General features: G+C 37.3%; 4 protein-coding genes across 4 annotated transcripts; 2 read left to right on the top strand and 2 right to left on the bottom strand.

Annotated features, from left to right (window-relative positions):
- Positions 1-993: 993 nt before the first annotated feature.
- Positions 994-5,414, top strand: LOC120184932 (neurochondrin-like). Its single transcript, XM_039189277.1, is given in 19 exon segments — positions 994-1,061; positions 1,152-1,359; positions 1,447-1,609; positions 1,742-1,803; positions 1,806-1,877; positions 2,116-2,219; positions 2,312-2,407; positions 2,516-2,609; positions 2,709-2,829; positions 2,916-3,115; positions 3,293-3,384; positions 3,450-3,505; positions 3,669-3,758; positions 3,874-3,973; positions 4,078-4,182; positions 4,257-4,329; positions 4,535-4,698; positions 4,782-4,836; positions 4,943-5,414. Coding segments are annotated over 19 exon segments (1,914 nt in total). The 5' UTR covers positions 994-1,058; the 3' UTR covers positions 4,999-5,414.
- Positions 5,415-5,888: 474 nt separating this feature from the next.
- On the top strand, positions 5,889-8,255 carry LOC120184931 (hydroxyproline O-arabinosyltransferase 1-like). Its single transcript, XM_039189276.1, has 8 exons — positions 5,889-6,395; positions 6,516-6,583; positions 6,678-6,879; positions 6,955-7,052; positions 7,125-7,194; positions 7,544-7,615; positions 7,755-7,868; positions 7,995-8,255. The coding sequence occupies exons 1-8, from the start codon at positions 6,009-6,011 to the stop codon at positions 8,052-8,054; spliced, it is 1,071 nt and encodes a 356-aa protein (XP_039045207.1). The 5' UTR covers positions 5,889-6,008; the 3' UTR covers positions 8,055-8,255.
- Positions 8,256-9,554: 1,299 nt separating this feature from the next.
- On the bottom strand, positions 9,555-16,720 carry LOC120184945. The gene is made up of 10 exons (XM_039189287.1): positions 15,272-16,720; positions 14,236-14,709; positions 13,851-14,152; positions 12,720-13,445; positions 12,346-12,624; positions 11,979-12,140; positions 10,953-11,888; positions 10,643-10,858; positions 10,274-10,534; positions 9,555-10,108 (listed from the first exon to the last, which is right to left on the bottom strand). The coding sequence occupies exons 1-10, from the start codon at positions 16,656-16,658 to the stop codon at positions 9,761-9,763; spliced, it is 5,091 nt and encodes a 1,696-aa protein (XP_039045218.1). The 5' UTR covers positions 16,659-16,720; the 3' UTR covers positions 9,555-9,760.
- A 1,502-nt stretch (positions 16,721-18,222) lies between these two features.
- On the bottom strand, positions 18,223-20,465 carry LOC120184933 (vesicle-associated membrane protein 711-like). Its single transcript, XM_039189279.1, has 4 exons — positions 19,923-20,465; positions 19,196-19,386; positions 18,695-18,858; positions 18,223-18,515 (listed from the first exon to the last, which is right to left on the bottom strand). Exons 1-4 carry the CDS (start codon positions 20,137-20,139, stop codon positions 18,425-18,427), a joined length of 663 nt encoding a protein of 220 aa, XP_039045210.1. The 5' UTR covers positions 20,140-20,465; the 3' UTR covers positions 18,223-18,424.
- Between the last annotated feature and the right edge of the window lie 511 nt (positions 20,466-20,976).

The following is a 20,976-nucleotide window of genomic DNA, read 5'->3' as shown; positions in this document are numbered from 1 at the left end:
GTATTGCAATCATGGTTCTATCTAGAGGATTAAGATAACGAGATTAATATGTCTAGTTAGATTAACACATCGACATGGTCGGACAATGCAACAGTAAAATTATCTTCGAGCAATCATCTGCACGATCCAAAGGGTAGGTGAAGATGTTTAGTTATGCCTAACGTTGTAAAAATGAGATTTAAAGTCGAATAATTAAATAATCATCCAATTAATTTGATCAACAAAATTGTGAGGTATATTAAATATATAAACGAAATTATGTTAATAAGTTCGATTATAATATTTAACATTATCTATATACTACGAATTTAAATGTAATCATTATAAATTTTCTTTATATATTTAAAGATAACTATTACGATATATATATATATATAAATTTTTCCATAGTCATTCACTCTAAACTTTTGGCCTCAGGTGGTGAGTATGGTTTTCTTCTAGTCCAAATCAGAGTTGCTTCATTTGAAATGATCTCGATATCTCAATAGGTCTGTCGGATAAAAAAATGATTCATTAGGTTGTTCTTAAAATTAATTTGGGATACGACAAATGTTACGGTATATAATAAATTCATCAGTCCCACGTGATAAATTTATCCAAATAATTTTGTTAATTCGAAGCCGATGTGATAAGTTTAATATATATTTATATATATATTTTAAAAAATTTATCACATCGAAATGATAAATTTTAAGAAAAAATATTTTTTGTTAAAATTCGTCATGTTCATATGACAAGTTCTAAGTTACCATACCAAATATAGTTCTCAAAATAACAAATTTAATCACCATATTAAGCTAAATAATTAGCCTATTGGACCAATTTTATCCGATATAGGCGCGATGATGATGGCCCGGGAAATCTATGCGAGGCGAGGCAATCTCAAACTATAACTGAAACCCACCTAATGAAACTACGCCTTACATGTTTGGGCCATTATAAACTCCTCTGGAAACTCCTCTGGAAAATTTTTAATACAAAGGTCAATGAATGTCAAGCCACGAAAACCAACTAAAACCCACCAAAAATCTCTGCTTTGCCATCCGTCCTCAGCTTCCATGGTAAAGCTAATTCCTTGAACTCTCCCCAATCAATCTATTTTTCTTTTCAAATTTTTTTATATATAATATTTGCCCTTTATTTTATGGTAGGAGCCACAATCGCTGCAGCAGCAGGTAGAACAATCACAATCAGTACCTCTCCAGGATTGCTTGAAGCTACTAAAAGGCGAGAGAGACGAGCAGCGGCTGGCTGGCTTGTTTCTCGTCACCAAATTCACTCAAAGTGACGATCTTGTTTCCCTTAAAGCTATCTACGATGCTGTTGGACCTCACTTTTTGGACCGCCTCTTAAGGACCGGTATTGGTTTATGCTTCTTTATCTGATTTTTTTTCATTCTATTTTATGGTAAAATTTACTCTCTTTTGTTTGGTTGGTTAAAAAAAGGGTTAGGTAAAGGTGTGGTGAGTAGTGGTAATGGTGAAAACCGGGATGCCTATTTGCAGCTGTCGGTTACGGTTCTATCTGCGTTTTGTCGAGTTCCTGAGATTGCTTCTTCAAAAGAAATGGTTTCAAAGATTCCAATGGTTTTGGAAGTAATGTCAAAGGAGTAAGCTTTTTATCCACGTTCCACTTTATGGAGTAATTTAGAAATATTCTGTACAAAATACGAATTCTAGCTTAGACTAAGATGATTTTTACTCTAATCTTGCTTGTTCTATATATATGTATTTGAATGCAGATCAGGCTTACCTGTGCTGGAAGAATGCTATGAATTTTTGTACTTGGTGTCATCTGCTTCCGAGATGGGATGACAGCATTGTACGAGCGTGGAGGGATGAAGGCACTTGCTGGTCAAATGTCCGCTCTGTCAGATGGTAACTTATTTACATACTCAATATTCTAGAATCTGGCACTTCCAGGGCCTTATATTATGACAGTATACATCATGACGATGGCTGGAAGTTTTATGTTTGGAGAGAATATGTTGTTTTGTATTGAGTCTTTGTGTCTGAACTTTCTGGGTACCTAGCATAATTAGTTATACGGTGTTACGGATTTGCAAGTTGAATTTTACTGTCTATAGAAAAGTTTTAGCATGTGAACTTGTTGCAGGGTCTCATTTGATGGAACTTGCCATGAAGCTTATACAGATGATGCTGAAGAAGCTTTCTCAAGGCATCATTGAAAATGACCATCACTCTGAGCTTTCAATCGTTGTATGTCTAGATGTTTTTGTAGCCTTTAAGTTTTTTTTTCTCAATCTTTAGTTCACAAACAACAAATTTTGATCATTTCCCTTTCAATTTAGGTGGCGGAAGTAGCAAGACAATTTGCTCTCCTACAAAGTGCCTTAAAGTTTGAAGCACTTCATTTATTGTCTGCCATCTTCTCTTCAGAATATTCGGTATGCACTTGCCCTCCTTTTCTTATCGAAGAAGTTATTGCTTTGGATGGTTAATCCTTAGGAACCATATTTCTTTAGACTGATCAGATTTTCACTCGGTACTTTTAGACATTACTTCATGATGCTCTCCGTGTTGTTCCAAATGAGAACTGGTCAAACCATATACGTGATGGTGTTGCAACAATCTTACAGAACCGTGTTGGTATGCTAAACTGAATTTTTTCTATTCCTTCCTGGGCAAAACTTTCAGTTTTGATCAGTGAAACACACTGGTATTTATGTTTTTGCTATTTTAATGCAGCACCTGCTGAAAAATTTGAGGCCCTTATTCTAGCTGAATCCATGGCATCTATAAAGGGTGAAAGTTGGTTGATTGGTCAAATAAACTTGCCTAATGTACAGGACCCTATTCCAGCTGACAGGTAAAGCAGTGCCTGTTAAATTTTTTGTTTCTTCTATTGCTACTTTAATTGACTGGGACTTCATTATTTGTAAATTTATTTCTCAGGTGTCTATTGCTTGTCTTAGAGTCTTCAAGGGTTGAAGTTGCTGTTTTGCTGAATGATCTAGCCTACACAAAATATGAAGCTTCTAAGAGTTCTTCATCAACAGCTGAAACTATAATTTCGAAGCAACAGAAAGTGACTATTGTCTTTTCCTTGGTGGAGAAGATAATAAAATTGATATCAAACATTGGTGAAACTGAAGGCATGTTAACAATTCATAGATATACTAGTGTGGTTGTGCTTCATTGCTTATTATACGGTTTTGCTTTTGCTACCTTTGAAACTTTTGTTCAGTTCGTTGCAAGGGTTCTTGTTATTTTCGGGTATGTACTTTATAAGCTGTTTATTTAAGGAATTTAATGAGGAAACTCAATCACAGGGAACCCTGTTGATGAAAGTACTTTCATAAAGGTGATCAATGGGCTTAATGAGACAATTGGTGTGGTTCTAGAATATCTACAAGATGCAAAGGTATGGTTAGAACGATGATACTAATAATTCTTTCACCTCTTTTATTTACAGTTTACATTTTGCAGGAACATGGGCAAAAAGTAGGAAATGATCTTCTTGCTTCAGTACGTCTTATTGGGAGGTATTTTTTATTCCATTTCATCCAAAGTTTTGACGTCATTTCCCTTTTTATATATGTATATATATATATATATAGGTGTACATGAACATGATCAAGCCTTGTATGCTGATCTTTTGCACCTAGGATGAATTTTATGTTGAGCTGATTTTTGTGTTTGTTTTAGCTATCTTGCAGAAACACCCATTGCATGCAAAGATAAAATCGAGGAACTTTTGGGGTATATGCTTTCAGTTGAAGGTGAAGATGAATCAAGGTAAGGAAAATTAATGCTGTAGTTTATTGATAATTTGAGACATATGTCTTTTGTTTCGTTTTTGTAGTTTGTGACCAACATTTCTGAATATTTTTGCTAATTAACTTTGATGCAGTCCATTTTACTCTGTATGCTTTCTGCTACCAATGTTGTGTCAAATGACTATGGAAATTGAAGGATGCAAACTTTTGGCCTCTTCTGGAGGTTATAAAGCTGTAAGTATATCTTTCCGACACAAATACAACCTATATATGCGCCACTGTTGTCATACTTGGTGTAAACTTCTTATTATCATGTTAAAATATTGGTTTCATTGCAGGTTGTTGACTGCCTCATAAAGTTGATAGAGCAGAACATACATGGGGTTGAGGATAACGATTGTGTTTTCTTGGCTTGTGATACAATTATGAATTTTCTTTTAAAGGTGGCGGTTGTTATCGTATTGTCGTAAAATACTTCATTTGTGTAATGTATTGACTCCATTTTGTTTATCAACAGAGAGAGCAATTTCCCTTTCCTGAGGATGAATCAACATTTTTTAATCTTTTGAAGGCACTGGCACTTTGGACAGGTACTGTTTCAGTCATTTCTTTGAGCCAATGTCGTGACATGTTACTTGAAGGAAATACTACGGAAAGTGATAACTGATAAATTATTTGATTACTTTCAGTGTAGAATTTTCATGGAATATCATTTGCTTTTACTTCATTGAACTTTTACTCTAGCATTTCTTCCTCCGAACGCATATTCTAAGCAATTGCTGAGTTTTGTTGCAGAGAAAACTAATGACCAATCTGTTGTCATGATGGCTTCGAGTATTTGCTCACTGATATTTGATTTGTCATCGGAAAATGATCTTTTGAATCATCCTGGTTTTAGTAGCAGCTGTCTCGATAGCCTGTCACGGCTCATTGCAAGAAGCTTGGCTTCATGGGGACAGGTAAAAGCCGATGCTATGTTCATCTGTGTGTATATTTGTTTCATAAATTGTGGAGCTAATATTTCGATGTCTCATTATTGTAGGGTATGTCTGATGTTGCTAAAGCAGACATGGATCTTCTAGAGATTGTTACTGCAGGTTTGTCCTTTCCGAGTGTGTGTATATATATAATTGTAAACATTAGTTAGTCTAAGGTCGTTTTTTGAACTGGCCTCATACATGCTAATTTTTAATCCCGATGCAGGATATTCTAGATGGGCTGATCGATTCCCTCGAATACGAAAAGCAGTTGAGGGATAGTTCGATCGACGTAGCTACTTAGTTTCCTTGAAGGTATATGTTATCTGTGTCCATGGATTTTTACCCTGATGCCAAGCCTCTTCAACAACAATGACGGATGAGAATCAATAAAAAAAGAACAGCAAAGGGAATCTATACTTTTACCTTCATTCCTCGAGACGGCTTGTCGATGTGTGTTCGGAAAGAAACATAGAGACTATGTTTAATCATGGGAAGTGGTCGTTGGAAACCCCTCTTAATTTAGCTGTGTGTTCGGCCTAATTTATTGATTTGCACTTGCAAGCAGTCAATGTAGCATAGTACCGTATTTAACAAAGCGTGAACGGACGGTATTGGTTCAGTTAGGCAGACATGGTAATTTGACCTTGTATCTTATAAAAGTTGGGCATCCAATGCGATATTTTAAAGTTCATTAATTAATGGTGTACCCCATTTTCATAATGTAAAATGCCTGCTTGTACAATTTCGCTTGCTTTAAATTAATTAACGATATTATAAAATTAACGGTTTAGGATTTAGCGTTTATGATTTAGAGGTTAAATTGATGTAAAATACAATATAGGCGAGGTGATAAATTGAGTTTATTATAGGGATAAAAGTTGTCATTTTCCCTAAAATTAATAAACCAAATCATATCAAATTAGGGACAAAAGTTGTCATTTTCCCTAAAATTAATAAACTAAATCATATCAAATTAGGGACAAAGATTAAATTTTAAATTTGAGTATAATAGAGGGGGATCAAAATCGAAATTAGGCCATTCTTGTTTGGAGATTTTGACAATTCTACCAAGCTCTTGGTCAACACTGAAAACATGATCAGAACAGCTAAAAACGTTTATTTAATCGCAACAGCTGCTTAAACTGAATAATATATCACTGCTACTTGGTTTAAGAAAGAGACGACTTTCTTCATACGCCGCCGTTATAGGCAGTTTCCGCCAGTCCCTTGAGCCGCTCCACCACATACAAAAAGTTCTACTTCAATAAAAAGAGAAGCAGAGCGTGAAAATGGGGTGTAGGAACACCTTCTACACCTTAATCGTAACATTCTCTGTAGCTCTAATCACCTACAACATCCTAATCTCAGCCAACTCTCCTCTAAAGCAAGAGCTTCCCGGTCCTTCAATATCATCGAATTCCGACCCATTAATCAAGATGATGCCTCAAGGGTCAAATTCAAAGAAGAGGTTGTTTCACACGGCCGTGACAGCTTCCGACTCGGTTTACAACACTTGGCAGTGCCGGGTCATGTACTACTGGTTCCAGCAGCATAAGAATGGACCCAATTCAGATATGGGTGGGTTTACTCGGATATTGCACTCGGGTAAACCCGACAAGTACATGGATGAGATCCCCACTTTTATTGCTCAGCCATTACCAGCTGGAACGGATAAGGTAATTTCAATTTTCTTTTGATGGGGCTTAGTTCATAGATTTCAATTAAATGAAAAAAGGCATCGGATTTGGGTAATCTGTTGTTGATATATCTAACTGTATGTTTTATGCTGATCACAGGGCTATATAGTCCTAAACAGACCTTGGGCGTTTGTACAATGGCTCCAAAAGGCATACATAAAAGAAGAGTGAGAAATCTGATTTTGTTATTTCTTTCTTGAGTCTAGTGATCTTTCATTTTTGACTGATTTTTCTGATTCTCATTCTGTACAATGTATCCAGTTATATATTGATGGCAGAGCCAGACCATATCATTGTCAAGCCGATACCGAATTTATCGAAGCCTGGTCGCGGCGCTGCGTTTCCTTTCTTTTATATAGAACCTAAAAAGTACGAGTCGATTCTGAGGAAGTACTTCCCTGAGAACAAGGGTCCGATAACCAAAATCGACCCCATAGGAAATTCTCCCGTCATTATTGCTAAGGTATGCAATTTGGGTGTTACCTAGTTACAACAGAAGCATTTGCGTTGTCTTGATCTTTCTTTGGACATTATTTAGGATTCCCTCGAAAAAATTGCTCCAACTTGGATGAATGTCTCGTTGGCAATGAAGAAAGATCTCGAAACAGATAAAGCTTTCGGTTGGGTGCTTGAAATGTGAGTTTTAACTACTTTTAACTTCTTGTTTAGGGTGCTCCTCGAGTTAATTTTCTTGTTCCGTACTTGTAGGTATGCTTATGCGGTTTCCTCTGCCTTGCATGGTGTTGGTAACATCTTGCACAAAGATTTCATGATCCAGGTTTGATGGGATTGTCATTCGTTTTTAACCATAATTTCTTCTTCACACGGTACAAGATGCCAATTGTATCACGTTGTTACCTATAGCTAGCATTTTCGATGGATATCGCCTTTTAGTTTCCGAAGAGCAAGCCTAGGTGAATATTAGGATGAGTTCAACTTGTCTGTGTTGTCAGTAGAGACTTTCCCCTTCATACTCTCGTTATAATATTCTGGAATTCTGATTAGTTTCGAGAAAAGTGCTATGTTCCGGGGTTCTTGAATTCATCTGGCATTTCAATTATCGGTATGCAGATTTTTTTCCCGTATTCTTCTTACTAGAACTTGTCTGTTTTGTGACATGTTATCAGCCTCCTTGGGATACAGAAGTCGGTGACAAGTTCATCATTCATTTCACTTATGGGTGTGACTATGATTTGAAGGTAACCTGTTTTCTGAAATCCCAATCATCTAGCTTCAGTTGAATGAAAATGCTTTACCCCGGAATATTAGTTTCTGAGTTGGAAGAAAAAAAAGTGTCTTCGTTTACCTATAGTGAGATTTCTTCTGCCCTGATTTCAGGGTAAGTTAACCTATGGAAAGATCGGAGAATGGAGGTTCGATAAAAGAAGTTTCACTAATGAAGCACCACCGAGAAACCTTCCCCTGCCTCCTCCCGGTGTTCCGCAAAGTGTGGTATGTCCTAACATTCATCCTTCTATAGTTGTAATGAAGCTATGTAGTTAGGCAATGGACTAAGATTTTGATCACTCTCTTCTCTCCTACATCATACAATGTTGTAATGAAATTACATTGTGGCAGGTAACTCTGGTGAAAATGGTCAACGAAGCCACATCAAACATTCCAAACTGGGGCTCCTAGAAGATAAAAGCTTTTGGAGGATTCAACGAGCACACTCGACATACATTTCGAGTTTTGGTTATAGTTAAGGTCGACAATGGGTTGGATGTTTACAGTTTCTATAGAATCAAAATCCGAATTTACAAATCTGCTTTATCTTTCACATTTAGTCCGACGATTACTATTCGAATTCGAAATCAAATTAGCTTATCGTTGTTTTAATTCAGCTAGTTTGGTTTCATTAATTGAAGTTTGCTGAGTTGAGAATGGAGATCTTTTAAATTCTTAGCTGTTGAGTGTTTTGAAAACGATTTCTTAAAATTATTTTAAAAGACGTTTTTAGGTATTCGACTTACTTATCTCAAAGGTCGACGGCGACTCCCATTCAATTTAATTCAAATTAATTTATAAATTACCAATTTTTCAAATAGAAGTCATAATTGTTTTTTTAACTAATTGTTTTTCAAAAAAATGGTTATGACATATAGGAATCGGCAACACTGCTCTTAAGCTTCACTACAACAGAAGCTACCCTCTAGAACATGTCCTTCCATCCGACAGTCCCAACATCCTCCTAGCTGAAGAATGCAGCACTGAGGGAACTTGGGGTTATCAAGGCTACGGATTAGTCTCTGTTTCTGATACTCCGGCTTGACTATAAAAGCTACAGCTTAATATTGATAGTCTTATATACTTCACTTCCTTGTCTCCCTTGCTATATAGCAAAGAAAATCAAATCCATTTTTATTTCAAGGTCCAACATTGTTCCTACGGAATACAAGTAAGGGATTTGTGGGTTGCATATCTGGTAGTATTATATTATATCTTGCTTGCTATAATTTGAATTAATTTCCAAATATCAGTTGGATTAGGATGGCAAACAGATACAATTTCGTGAATTTCGCACCGTACCCGCTCCAATTGGGGCGGGAATGTATAACTTTAGTGGGTAATGGGCGGGTGTGGATTTAGAAAGTGGTACCCGTCGCGGGTAGTGGGCAGGTGATAGGTTTGAGACCTTGCCCGCCCCGTATCCGCCCGCCCACTAAATACCCATTAAATTTTGGATCATTATGAATTTAGGTATAATTTTATAGACTAATTTATAAATCTTAATATTGTATAAAATATATGCTTTCAGGCGGGTCTAACCGAATACGTCTCCAGTTGGGTAGTGGGTGTGGAGAAGAATTTGAAAATGTACCCACGTTAGAGGGTCTGAATTTGAAATTTTTTACGTATTATGGGTGGTGGGCGGGTGACGAATTTAAAAATATTAGATGGGTATGAGGATGGGGGAGAGAATATCCGCATCCGACCCGCCCGTTTGTCATCCCTAAGTTGGACTGTGATCTTTTAAATATATAGAGGAGTCTGGAAAATTTTAAAATTATATTTGTCCTTCTGAATCGGATTGTATAAAAGAAGCTCTTAAAACACAAATTAGTATTTGATAAAAGCCTAATCAAAATTTATAAAATTTGAGGCAAAGAGGGTAAAAAAAAAGCATATTTCCAACTGTTAGTCCCATTGGATTTGGATGTCACAAATGGGCTCCAACAGTTCTACCAGTTTAAAAAATTGCCAGAAAAAAGATAATTCAGTAAAGGGACATCCCCTCAAACGGTGATGTTCATAAGCTCTATGGGGAAGGGGGGGGGGGGGTAAACCTACTAATGCGCCGGCACCGGCACAACGTAAAAAGGTGGCTCTAGAAACTCAACGTCTCAACCACGATTGAACCAAGGCCTGACAGTCCCGTTCACATGCCCATTTCCGTGGATTCCTACACTGTTATGGAGGAGGGAAGGCGGTGGATGTCCAACAGCCATTGGTTGTGGTTCTGTAGTGTATAACCCATGATTGTGTGGGATAGTATGGGGACTTACAAGAGGAGTACCAGTCGGACTGCTTTTCCGTTGCTGGAGAGCATGGATTTGCCTCAGCCCTTCCTCGTGAATCCTCGACAATGTTTCCAATTCCTTCATCGACAAAGCTTCCAAACCAGCACCATAGAGAGGAGCATGTCGTGACATTTCTTCTTGGAGAGAAGCTTCAAGTGTGTGAATATATTGCTGCAGAAGAAAACGCATAAATGAGAGGGACACACACACACGCAAACACAAAAAGCATTATTTAATTCAAATTTGAACCCGAATCTCTGCACTATGTCTTATCCAATAAACAGCTGAAATCTCCTAGAAATTCAACATAAAAAATGGTGATGGTGAGGGGAAAACCTGGCAGGCCTGCAACTTTGATTCCATGCCATCAATATATGCTTCACACCTAGCAATCTGCTCTTCCTTTTCCCGCTTTTCACCTTCAGTTTGGCCAACTGTTCGTGTCAATCTACGAATTTCATTCTCAAGCGATTGACGAATTTCTTCTCGGGTCACGTTCTCAGTGGCATACCGTTTTGATTCTTCATCAAATCTTTTCCGCGCAGCTTCAGCACTCTTCAATCTTTCAGCAAGAGCGTTCTTCTCCTTTACTACCCTCTATCACATACATACCTTCTTGTCAGATAAAGCAGTAAAGATAGCAGTCGAAGGAATCACAAAGCAAAAGCAAAGATGCAACGCATATTTATCATCCCAACCAAGTACCTTCAATTCATCACGTTTCTGAGACTTCAACTGGGAGAGCTGTGTCTCTGCATCATGAAGACGATCCTGAAGTGCTTTCTTCTCAGCTGTGAGTTTTTTAATTTCATCATCCCTCTCGGTGCGAAGCCACTCATGTTGGTTCTCAACCTCCTGTATTTGTTCAGAAAGTTCCTTCTTTTCCAGAGCAAATCGATCCATCTCACCCCTCATTTCAGACTGTCAATGTATAAGATGTAACTTTAAGAACTTCCTGAAAAGAATAGAGATGGGATAGCAATCGTAGAACGTACCATTAGTTAAAGAGGCATACCTTGAGACGATTATTCGTGGCCTCAGATTCGCTTAATTTTAGGGATATAGTAGCTTTTTCCCTAACCATGTTTGAAATTTCAGTCTCGCTCTCTTCACGCATGCGGATAATTGTATCCTCACTAGCACATAACTGGTGCCAAAGTGCTACTCGATCAACATTTGCAAGTTCAGAAACTTCTCGCATCATGCTCAGAACAGGTCTAATAATTTCTGGCTCTTCAGAAACCAAAATAACCAAAACATCCAAATCTATGTCCACTTTACGACTACTTTCTGTAGTGCTGGTAGCACGATCAACAAGTCTTTTCATCATCCTCACTCGGGAGGACTCGTCAGCATACCACTTGAATAATATTGTATAAAGCATTTTCACAAAGTCCCTGACACGAAGATCTCTACAGAGTGCTAATGTCTCAGCAAGACTCAGAACTGAAGAGAACTCATCCCGTTGAACCCTAAGCTGCTCACTGGCTTCTCCCTCTACAACAGCATCCCCCTGCTTAAAGCTTTCAGCAACATATACGGCATTGACATTCGATCTCTGAGCTAGACGCATTTCCAAGACCATGGCTACACACTGAACCGAAATGGCTCCTCGAGCCACAGCTCTCTCAAATGTTTGAGAAGCTTCAACAGCAAGGCAAGGTATGGATAGCATCTCAATCAGAATATAAATGTCAGAAAAATGATGACCAGAGCAAAAAGCTTGCTCATCCACCACATGCAATCTTTCACAAGTGGGTCCATTTTCACCAAACAAGAACCCACAAGCCATTGCCGGGAGATTTCCATTGAAATCCTCATCACAATCTATCTCTCTAAATATGGTCTCAGCAACATCTCCCCAACTATTTACAATTTTACTTAAAAAATCAAGAACACAAGGAGGCACCTCCTGTCCCAATTCTTTTAGCCTAACACGAACAGATCTAACCTGCAGAAGAGAATCAAAATAGTTATATATACAACAGGAAATTATGTTAATATGTGGAATACAACAACGAAATGATAAAGATAAACATACTGCTTTGGGAAGATGTTGGCATTGTGATGCAGCTTTAAAGATGAAATCTATGGTTGCAGCCAGAAGTTCATCATTTGGACCTGTTAATAGCTCAAAAGATTGAAATAAGATGTGTTCCCAGACTTCGTTGCCACAATCCAGTTGACTGAGTGCTCCAAATACCTGAAATAGAAGAATCATTATTAGCAGATCGAAGATAAAGAAATGAACTTTATAATGAAAAAAAAACATATTTCAAAACAATAGTCCGTTTGAAATTTGAGCCAAATGTTCATAAACTGATTTCTCTTAAAGCAAGTCCTAATGGAACAGCCCACAAATACCATAACGTAAAAGAAATTAAGTCCATTAAAGAAAACTCTCTTACAGGTATTCGCAATGCAGGCTCTGCATCAGGCTTTTGAAGTCGTTCAAGAAGTGCATAAGCAACCAGTGGATGCTCTGAATGCTCTACCAATTTAGGCACCAATGCAGCTAAGTCCGGTTGCAGATGCTTAGGAGCTTTATCCAAAACAAGAGAGATCTTCTGTGCAGACTGGGGCCTCCGCCTTGGCTCTGGACAGCCTTGTGGAGCAGCTCCATCTAGAGATCTCAAAGAGTTAACAATCAACCCTAAAAGCTCCTCAGATTGCTCAGGCCACTTGGTCTGGAAATTCAAGTTGTTCAGGAATTGATTAATAATCATTGAACAAAAAAATTACATGATTACTATTTGAATTCAACATTATTCACAAAACATACTTTTGAGCGAAGGGAGGAATTCTCAGAAGAACCCCCAGCAGAGGTTTCTGGTGGAGTAATAGGCTGTCCGAGAATGGGTTTTCCAGAGATATTAATCCCATTCACGCCAGAGCTTTGTACAGCAGAGGCAGTGATACCATCATCCACAAAAGAATCCAATCGTTCATACAAAGGAAAATGAGTAGATTCTGCACCTCCATTTTCCCTATCACAAACCAGTGAGCTAGCAGTTTCACTACCATCAGAAGAAGGTTTAGAGTTTACATCTGAAGGATCACCATGTGCAACTCTTTCGGAGGGGTGGCAACATTCAACCATTATATCCAAGAGTAGATCAATAATTGCCTGCTGCAAAACTTTGACTCCCATAAGCAAATTCATCAAACTTGGTGAAGATCCATCGTTCTTCAAAGCCTTCTTTCCATCACCATTACCAGAGAGCTTTGTTGGAAGCAGCAAGCGCTTTACTTTGGCAGGGTCATCGAGGTAAACACGAAGTCCAGTCAGAAAACCAGCAATTGCTCCAGCATCCATCAGAAGTTTCTCTTGTAAAGTGACCTGTGGCTGTGATGGATTATCTCCATATGTAATGTGAAATCCAGCTTGGGAAAGAAGGTTTCTAAAGACATCATCTTCATCCCCACTTATACCTTCACTGTCTTCAGAATCAATGAGTTCATCAGGATCAGTTGTTAAAGCATCCTGATCATCCTCAGAAGCCAAAACCTGTCAAATGTGGAGAAAGCAAACATCAAAATGCTGAGCTAATTCATTTGAAACATAAAGAAAAAGATATTATGAGTAAATTTATATATCCTTCATTAGTTCCTTCCTGATTCTGTGAAAGTAGTCAGCATGAGAACAAACAAGAAAATAGCACAGCAGAGGGTGGTTCAGAAGAACCAAGCCAAATAAGTTGATAAGGATCAAGTTTACACGACCTTCAGGTAAAGACAAAAAGTTCCAAATCCTTGTAGAAGGTAGAAAAGGAAATCTTTTCTGTCCCATAAGCTATGTAAACAGAAACCCCAAATAGACAACCTCTAAATCTGAAAACTGAATATAAACAAAACTTGCCTATCTAGAAGAGAAAACAATGCATAAAATAAAAGAGATCCAAATGATACTAACCTCAAGATCTGAGAACTCAAACCAAGGGCAGCAATCCAATATTTCACAAACAAAAACAACAGTGTCACGTACAAGAAACCCTGCATCTGCTTCTAACATATCAGATACCTTCATAAACTGCAAAACAGAATTATTCCATGTCTTTGTACAAATAGAAGATTCCTTCCAGACAGTCTTGGCTGGATTTTTTTGATTCACTACAGCCATTTTGTATCTAACCCAGAAGTTTTTGTCAGGATCACTACCAACTGATTGATCACTCTCCAAATATATACAAATGGTGTCAAAGGACTCATACACACCTGCATCACAAACAGCCAGTTAATCATGAGAAACAACTAAAACAAAATGTTCAGTGGGGAACCGATTGGAGACAATCACCCACCAATTCGAAGCTCACATCCACCGGCTTCAAAAAATTTGCTAAAAATTTTGCGGGTTTCCATTATCTCCTTGAAAGATAAGAAGTTCTCCACCTTCCATGTGAATGCACTTCTCTTTCCAACCGTTTCTATCTGAAGAGCAGTATTTGCTGACTCAGTATCCTGAACAGTGAAATCCTGCATTATTGATGTCTCTTTCAGAATAAGGACCTCCGCAGAAAATACAACAGTGTCCTGAACAAGAAACCCAGAATCTTGATCAAATAAGCTGGTAAGCGTCACAAATTCACGCCAACCCCAGTCCTTTGCAGCTTTAGAGTAGCGGTTCTGAGATTCTTTTGTAACCGACTTCTCCTCCATCTTTTGGTTCACAACAGACAGCCGATGACTCACAAAACAGCTCCAGTCACTTGAAGTATTTCGTGAATCTGTAACCTCAAGAAACACAGAAAGGTGGCACGGTGGCTGGGACTGCCCTGATAGAATCAAGCCATGGGAAACTTCAATCAGTACATGTTCCAAACACAATTTAGCAACAATCATCCCATGTCACCTTGTCACGGATGCAAGGATCATAAGACTTGTGACAAACCAGATTACAAAGGTAGAATACAGCTCTTCCTCCATAAATTCCCTTTTAATTTATTTTGAATCCACGGACCACATCATACATGTATATAAAGTGACAAATAGCTTCACTACCAGTAGTGAGTGCTAAAAAATCAGTCACTGCTTCCCTAAAAGTGCCAATAAAGCCAAAACCATTTTCAAGTCAATCATACATGAATCTAGAGACACAAAATACGGAAGCTTAAGCTAACCAATTAGAATTGTATTAAAAAAATTGCGGGGGGTGACAACAACAAGCATGTAACCATCTTTGTCACTATCTACAATTATATTTTATTTTAACCAAGAAAAAGGGAAAATGTCAACAAACACATCACTTTCTTTAACTAGAAGTATCGGTCAGTTTGTCCAATAGAAAAATGACCACAAAATCCATTTCATTAAACGGTTACAATGACTCTTGCATACCTCGAGGATAAACAATGAGACGACAATCCCGGTTTCCAATCTGAAATCTCCTGCTCTTGATGCAAAGACCTGTTATCTTCCTTTTCTTCAGAAGATCCTTTAATCTTGTAAAATTCTCAATCCTCCAAGTGAATTTTCCCATATGTCCATCAGATTTCCTTGCTCCACTACCAGTCCTACCTGCAACCAACACTCCATTCTTGGAGAAACTACCAAACTCCTTGATCACATGAAACGAGGTGCTAAATACAGCAGTATCATCCACCAAAAACCCTTCCTCTAGCCCAACAAAATCCGACATCTTCATGCAGTCATTCCAACCCAAACTAGTATTATCCCCACTCTTATTATCGGCCGCGAATCTCCCATATGAGTCTCTGTGCATATGGTTCGACCCTGGTCTCTGATTCAGGACTGACATTCTAAACAAACACCAGCAACTCCGATCAGAAATGACTGTTTTATCTGTATCCTTACTCTCCAAACACATAGACAAATATTCCTGCCCATTAACTGAGCTTTGATACACACTAATCCTCAAATTACACTCCCCAGCAGGGAAAACTGGGCTCATTATCTTCTGAGTCTTAATCATTTCCTTAAACAAACTAAAATTATGCACTTTCCATGTGAATTTGCCACTCAAAACATCAGAAACGGGACTGGCAACAACGGAATTCGAAACCATGGAAGACAATGAAGATTGAGCATCGATATTATCACGGGTAAAACTAACGGATTCATTCAAGATTAAGATATCAGCAGTGATTAAAACGGCATCGTTGCTCAGTAGATAACCTAATTTGGAATCGAAAACAGTAGAAGAGGGCGTGAAATCGCACCAACCGTGAGATTTCTTCTTGCTCGAGAAACGATGCCACGAATCACGATGAATGGTCTTGGGATCGTCGGCTAGATTGACGATAGCTAACCGGTAGCTAGCGAAGCAATCCCATTTTGACGACGACGTGCCCCTCGGGTCCATGATTTGGAGATACACCGATATGTAGCCAGGCAAAGCCTGAGAGTCCCCTTTCGGATACACCAATAAACGGCAATCGTAACCGCCTACCTCAAAGTACTTGCTCCATAGTGCCCTAGTTTTGACTCTCGGGAAATTATGAACCGTCCATCTACACACCGCCGAATATTCACCTCGTCGATCGACGGTCACCGTTTCATGCGCCGCCGCGCTTCCGTCCCTCGACCCTACCCCAGCTAAATCATCCGCCGCTGATATCGACGCCAAGGTTTTGTTATTGCTATTATTGTTAAAGTGGTGGTGGTTTTCGGTTACATGTGATGAAGTGGCCGGCTGTGATTGGACGGGTAAGCTGGGTATAGAGGAAGACGATGACGAGACTGCCTCAGGTGAGCTCTGCTTCATTGCGTTCCCTCTCCTTCTTCTCTTTGTCGGGGATTTCCTTATTTAAATATTTTCTTTTCACCCCTCGCGAGCAGGATTTAAATACCGACCCGGAAAGAGGGGTGATGTAAACATTGTTAAGAGGGGGACAATGAGGGGTGCACGATACTTAACCATGTACCTGCATTTTCCCCTATTACTCACTCCACTTGGCTTTCGGTGCACTGCTTTTTTGTAAATATCAGTGCGGTTGGTTCTTTTCTTCTGCCGTCTGATTTGTTCGAAGAATAAATCTGATTGGCCACGGAATGTGTGTACACGTGCGTTTCGACCTCTATTCACATAATCGAGATTGATTCATCATTATGTATCTCTCTCTTCATCGACAAGTCGTAAGGAAAGGAATCTACCAGAGGTAAAAAATAATAGGTTATATTAAAGGATAGTATTTTATTAGATCACTCTATTATTAAAATTTATAAAATAATTTTATAATTATGAAGTATTGTTTCGTTAAGTTATTTGACTATTAAAAGTTATAAAATAATCATTTAACTATTCATTACGTTATAAACTCGTCATTTTTCATTAAAAATTTAATGTTTGTTTAAACTCGATGTTAACATGATGACTGAAATATGATAGTCGTTTGAGATTTTAGGATCAAATTTTATCAAATCAAAGTCAACAAGTTAACATTAAACTCATGACATCGTCTTTTTTTTAACATAAAACGACATTTGGAACATAATGAATAGTCGAGTGACTATTTTATAACTTTTAATAGTCGATGGACTCAACAAAGTAATATTATATAATCAAATGACCATTTTATAATTTTTAATTGTCAATAGATTTAATAAGATAGTACCCTATTGTCAGAGAACCATTTAAGTTCTCTACCCAAAATAATAATAAATTTATTAAAATTTAAGTTAATACTAATATTTAGATTATATTACAAATAAGAAGATAAATGATAATAATTTTTATCTAGACATTTAAATATATTTTTTCATAGTAAATATTTAAAATTATCATTTTTATTAAAATAAGTATTTAAAGTATTTTTTATTAAAATATGTAGCTAAAATATATTATATTTTTTATTTAACTACCTAAATTATTCTTTAATTAATATTATGTGTAAATTTTTAGAACTTAAACAAAAAATTAAATATTTTAAATACCTATTTTAACAAAAAAAATACTTTAAGTAGTTATTTATATAAAAAATTATTTTAAGTATTCCAATAAAAAGATGTTGTGCTTTAGATACTGATTTATAATATAAGCCTAATATCTATAGTAGTTACAAGAAAAATTAAAAAAATATTTCTCAAACATTAATTTTTTTAAAACGAACCAAGTGATCTCCGTGATAAAAAAATTGTTGTTATTCCTTAAAGACTCGGGTTTAAGCACCATAGATGCTAGAGGTGTGAGAGTTCAATGTCGAAAGGTTAAGAGTTTATCTTTGAACATATACTGCATTGTATTTACCCCTAGGTATACACAACCGGCGAAGTAATCGATATATCTAATGAATAACTTGACATGTATACATAATCCAATGTCTTCAAGAGACAAACACCAAGCAGCAGTCCCAAATTTCACAAGAAACTATGGTTACACAACAGCAGCATGAAAACTCTGGTTCTTTCACATTGAATAAACAGATAGTGTACAACTCACTGCAGAGGAAGTTGAAACAAAAGCATCACCGAGCCAAGAAAACAGGATTCCATGGGGACGGACGGAGTTCTTCGAATCTCGAATTGCTGACCTCATTTTAGGCACGAAGGTAGCGTGATCCCGTGACAGACGAAAGCCAGCACGACATAAATGATAATTAGGAGGAGGATTATCAGAGCAACCCTGCAATGTGCAAAGCAAGACAATGAGGGATAAGTTCATCTTTCCTTCTTTATCTATTGTACCTTAAGGCTAACTGGTTTACTGGGAAAGTATGATCTTTATGGTAGATTTCACTTTCTAGTCCAATGCGGTGAATGTAACATACAAAAAAGCGAGGTTCTAAAGTTCAGAAATCATACGTAAGCTTGACGTTTCTCCACCATACTGTGTTTCTAAAACGTCGAGTTTGCTTTCTGAAGCGAAAGGTATTTCCTTGCATGCTAGCAGTTTTGTCGACCAGCAATTCCAAGCGGTCGCCTCTCTCTAAAACTTTGTCGATATTCTCTATCATAACGTTTCTCACCTATTTAAGTACAAGAAACAACTTGAAAAGTTCAGACAATGCTTGAAAAGGAAATGTGAAGGAAGAAAATGTAAGTGAAAAGGCCATAGCTGCAGCCTGCAACTAAAAGTAGGGATCCCCTTAAATATAACATGTTAAATTGTTGGCAATATAAGATCGATATTAGAAATTTTCAATGTGATGCCTGACAGCAAACTAGTTCATTTTTACAGGTGTAAGATCATCCTTATGCATTCAAATAAACACCATGATTAAGATGGTTGAACACGCCGATACGAATCTAGATGAATTAGAATGAAAGAATCGATAACCTGATAACGAGCCATTCAAAGCCTACCTGGCTCATTTCACCTTTTAGTCGGTTTATCCTATCGGCATTAGGGTCACTCGAGTAATATTCCATCTGCTGGCTCAAAACCCTTGAAAATTCATCATTCATGCCGTAAGGAAGGGCTGAAAATACTGCTCTTCCATATGTCCTCACAAATCTATGGTGTATGTCTTCAAGAAATGCAAAAGGAATTCTCCCTGCCAAAGATACAATAAGCACATCCACCATCAGCATCGTTGGAACCAAGTTACCAAGGAGTTCTAAACAAAGAAGAGGTATAAACTTTCAATCTGGATAATGAACATTCAGTGTTCTGAAGAACATTAGTATCCCCATTTCCAGCTCATAAGCATAAAGTAAAAGGTGAGTATTCCTTCAATAGAATAAGAGAACTGATAATTTCTCAGAAAAGGTATCTATTGCTACAATTGACGAAAGGATATGATCAGCAAAAAACATCCCTTATACCATTTTCAACTCATGATCAAACTCTAGATTGTCAACCAATCATAGAACTTACAAACTTTCTTCTCAACCGCCTGCCTTTATCACTAATTTCTCTTTAGAATGAAAAGAATTCAAAAATACTTGAAAGAGCAATCGAAATTGAACTGTAATCCATCGCGTCAACTAAATATAAGTTAAATTTCAGAAAAAAGAAGAAGAATAAAAAAGCATATGTTTAGCAAAAATTACATCTAAATTAAATAACGAGACAGCTTATTTAGCTTACTTCCAGCACTTGCATCGGCCATACAAAGAACGGTGAGTCCATCGGTGCGTTTGACATGGAAAATGAAACGATCCTGCGAATACGAAACGTGAGTGTCGTTGTCTCCTGGTATTTTCTCCAGAATCTGCTTGGCGATCGAACTCGCGTTAGTCGACGCCGCCGTGAACTCCGCCAGCACTACCGATCCACGCGCAACGAGCGCGTACAGTATCGCCATCTAAACTCGAAAGCCTCTCTCTCAATAGATCGCTTCGATGGATTAATCTGAAAAGACAGCAGCTTTGCTCCTCAGAACGAACTTCCTTCCATTATTCCTTAAGATTTATATAAAATTAATTGATTTTGAGTGAGCTGGATCGGGATAATGAAAACTGTTCTTTGACTTTCTAGATTAATCGGCTGGGATGATCGAAATCAAAATAAAAAAAAATAATTTAGATAAGAACATGGGAGTTGGCTCTTTGGTGTTTTCTCTTTGTTTGATTTTGCTTTTCGTATAATGAAGGAAATGATGTGAGTTTGCTATTGTCCATACAGCTTGGAGATTCCCATTGCTCAATAACAGAGGTTTCAACCTATGAACTTTGTCTATATTCTTCCTTGATCCCAAGCTTCAATAGATACTGTCTCGGCTTTCTAGACACGTGGGAAAATGTTTCTAAAATTTAGGGTAAATTCAGCATTTAGTACGTAAACTTTGAACTATTTTAATATCTAAACTTTAATTTTTTTTTTCAAATCATACCTAAAGTTTAGTTCTTGTACCCCGTTCAAAATTTAATGTTAATTTTGAAAAAAATAAAAAATAGATACGAAAACAGACTAAAATTGATAGTTTAGGTACTAAACGCGTTAAACATTTAACACATTGTACTAAAATGAAACAAAAACTAAACGTAATGTATGGTTTTGAAAAAAATTAAAAGTTTAAGTACTAAAACGGATCAAAACTGATAATTTAAGTATTGAATATGTAACTTACCCTAAAATTTATTATATAAAAAATACAATAAAATAAAATTTAATAGCTTGACCTACCCTTATAAAACAATTG

Source organism: Hibiscus syriacus, unplaced genomic scaffold, assembly GCF_006381635.1.
Source record: "Hibiscus syriacus cultivar Baekdansim isolate YM2019G1 unplaced genomic scaffold, ASM638163v2 tig00112980_pilon, whole genome shotgun sequence".
Taxonomy (NCBI): Eukaryota; Viridiplantae; Streptophyta; class Magnoliopsida; order Malvales; family Malvaceae; genus Hibiscus; species Hibiscus syriacus.
The sequence above is the reverse complement of the archived record's forward strand: the minus strand, read 5'-3'. Positions and strand labels throughout refer to the sequence as shown.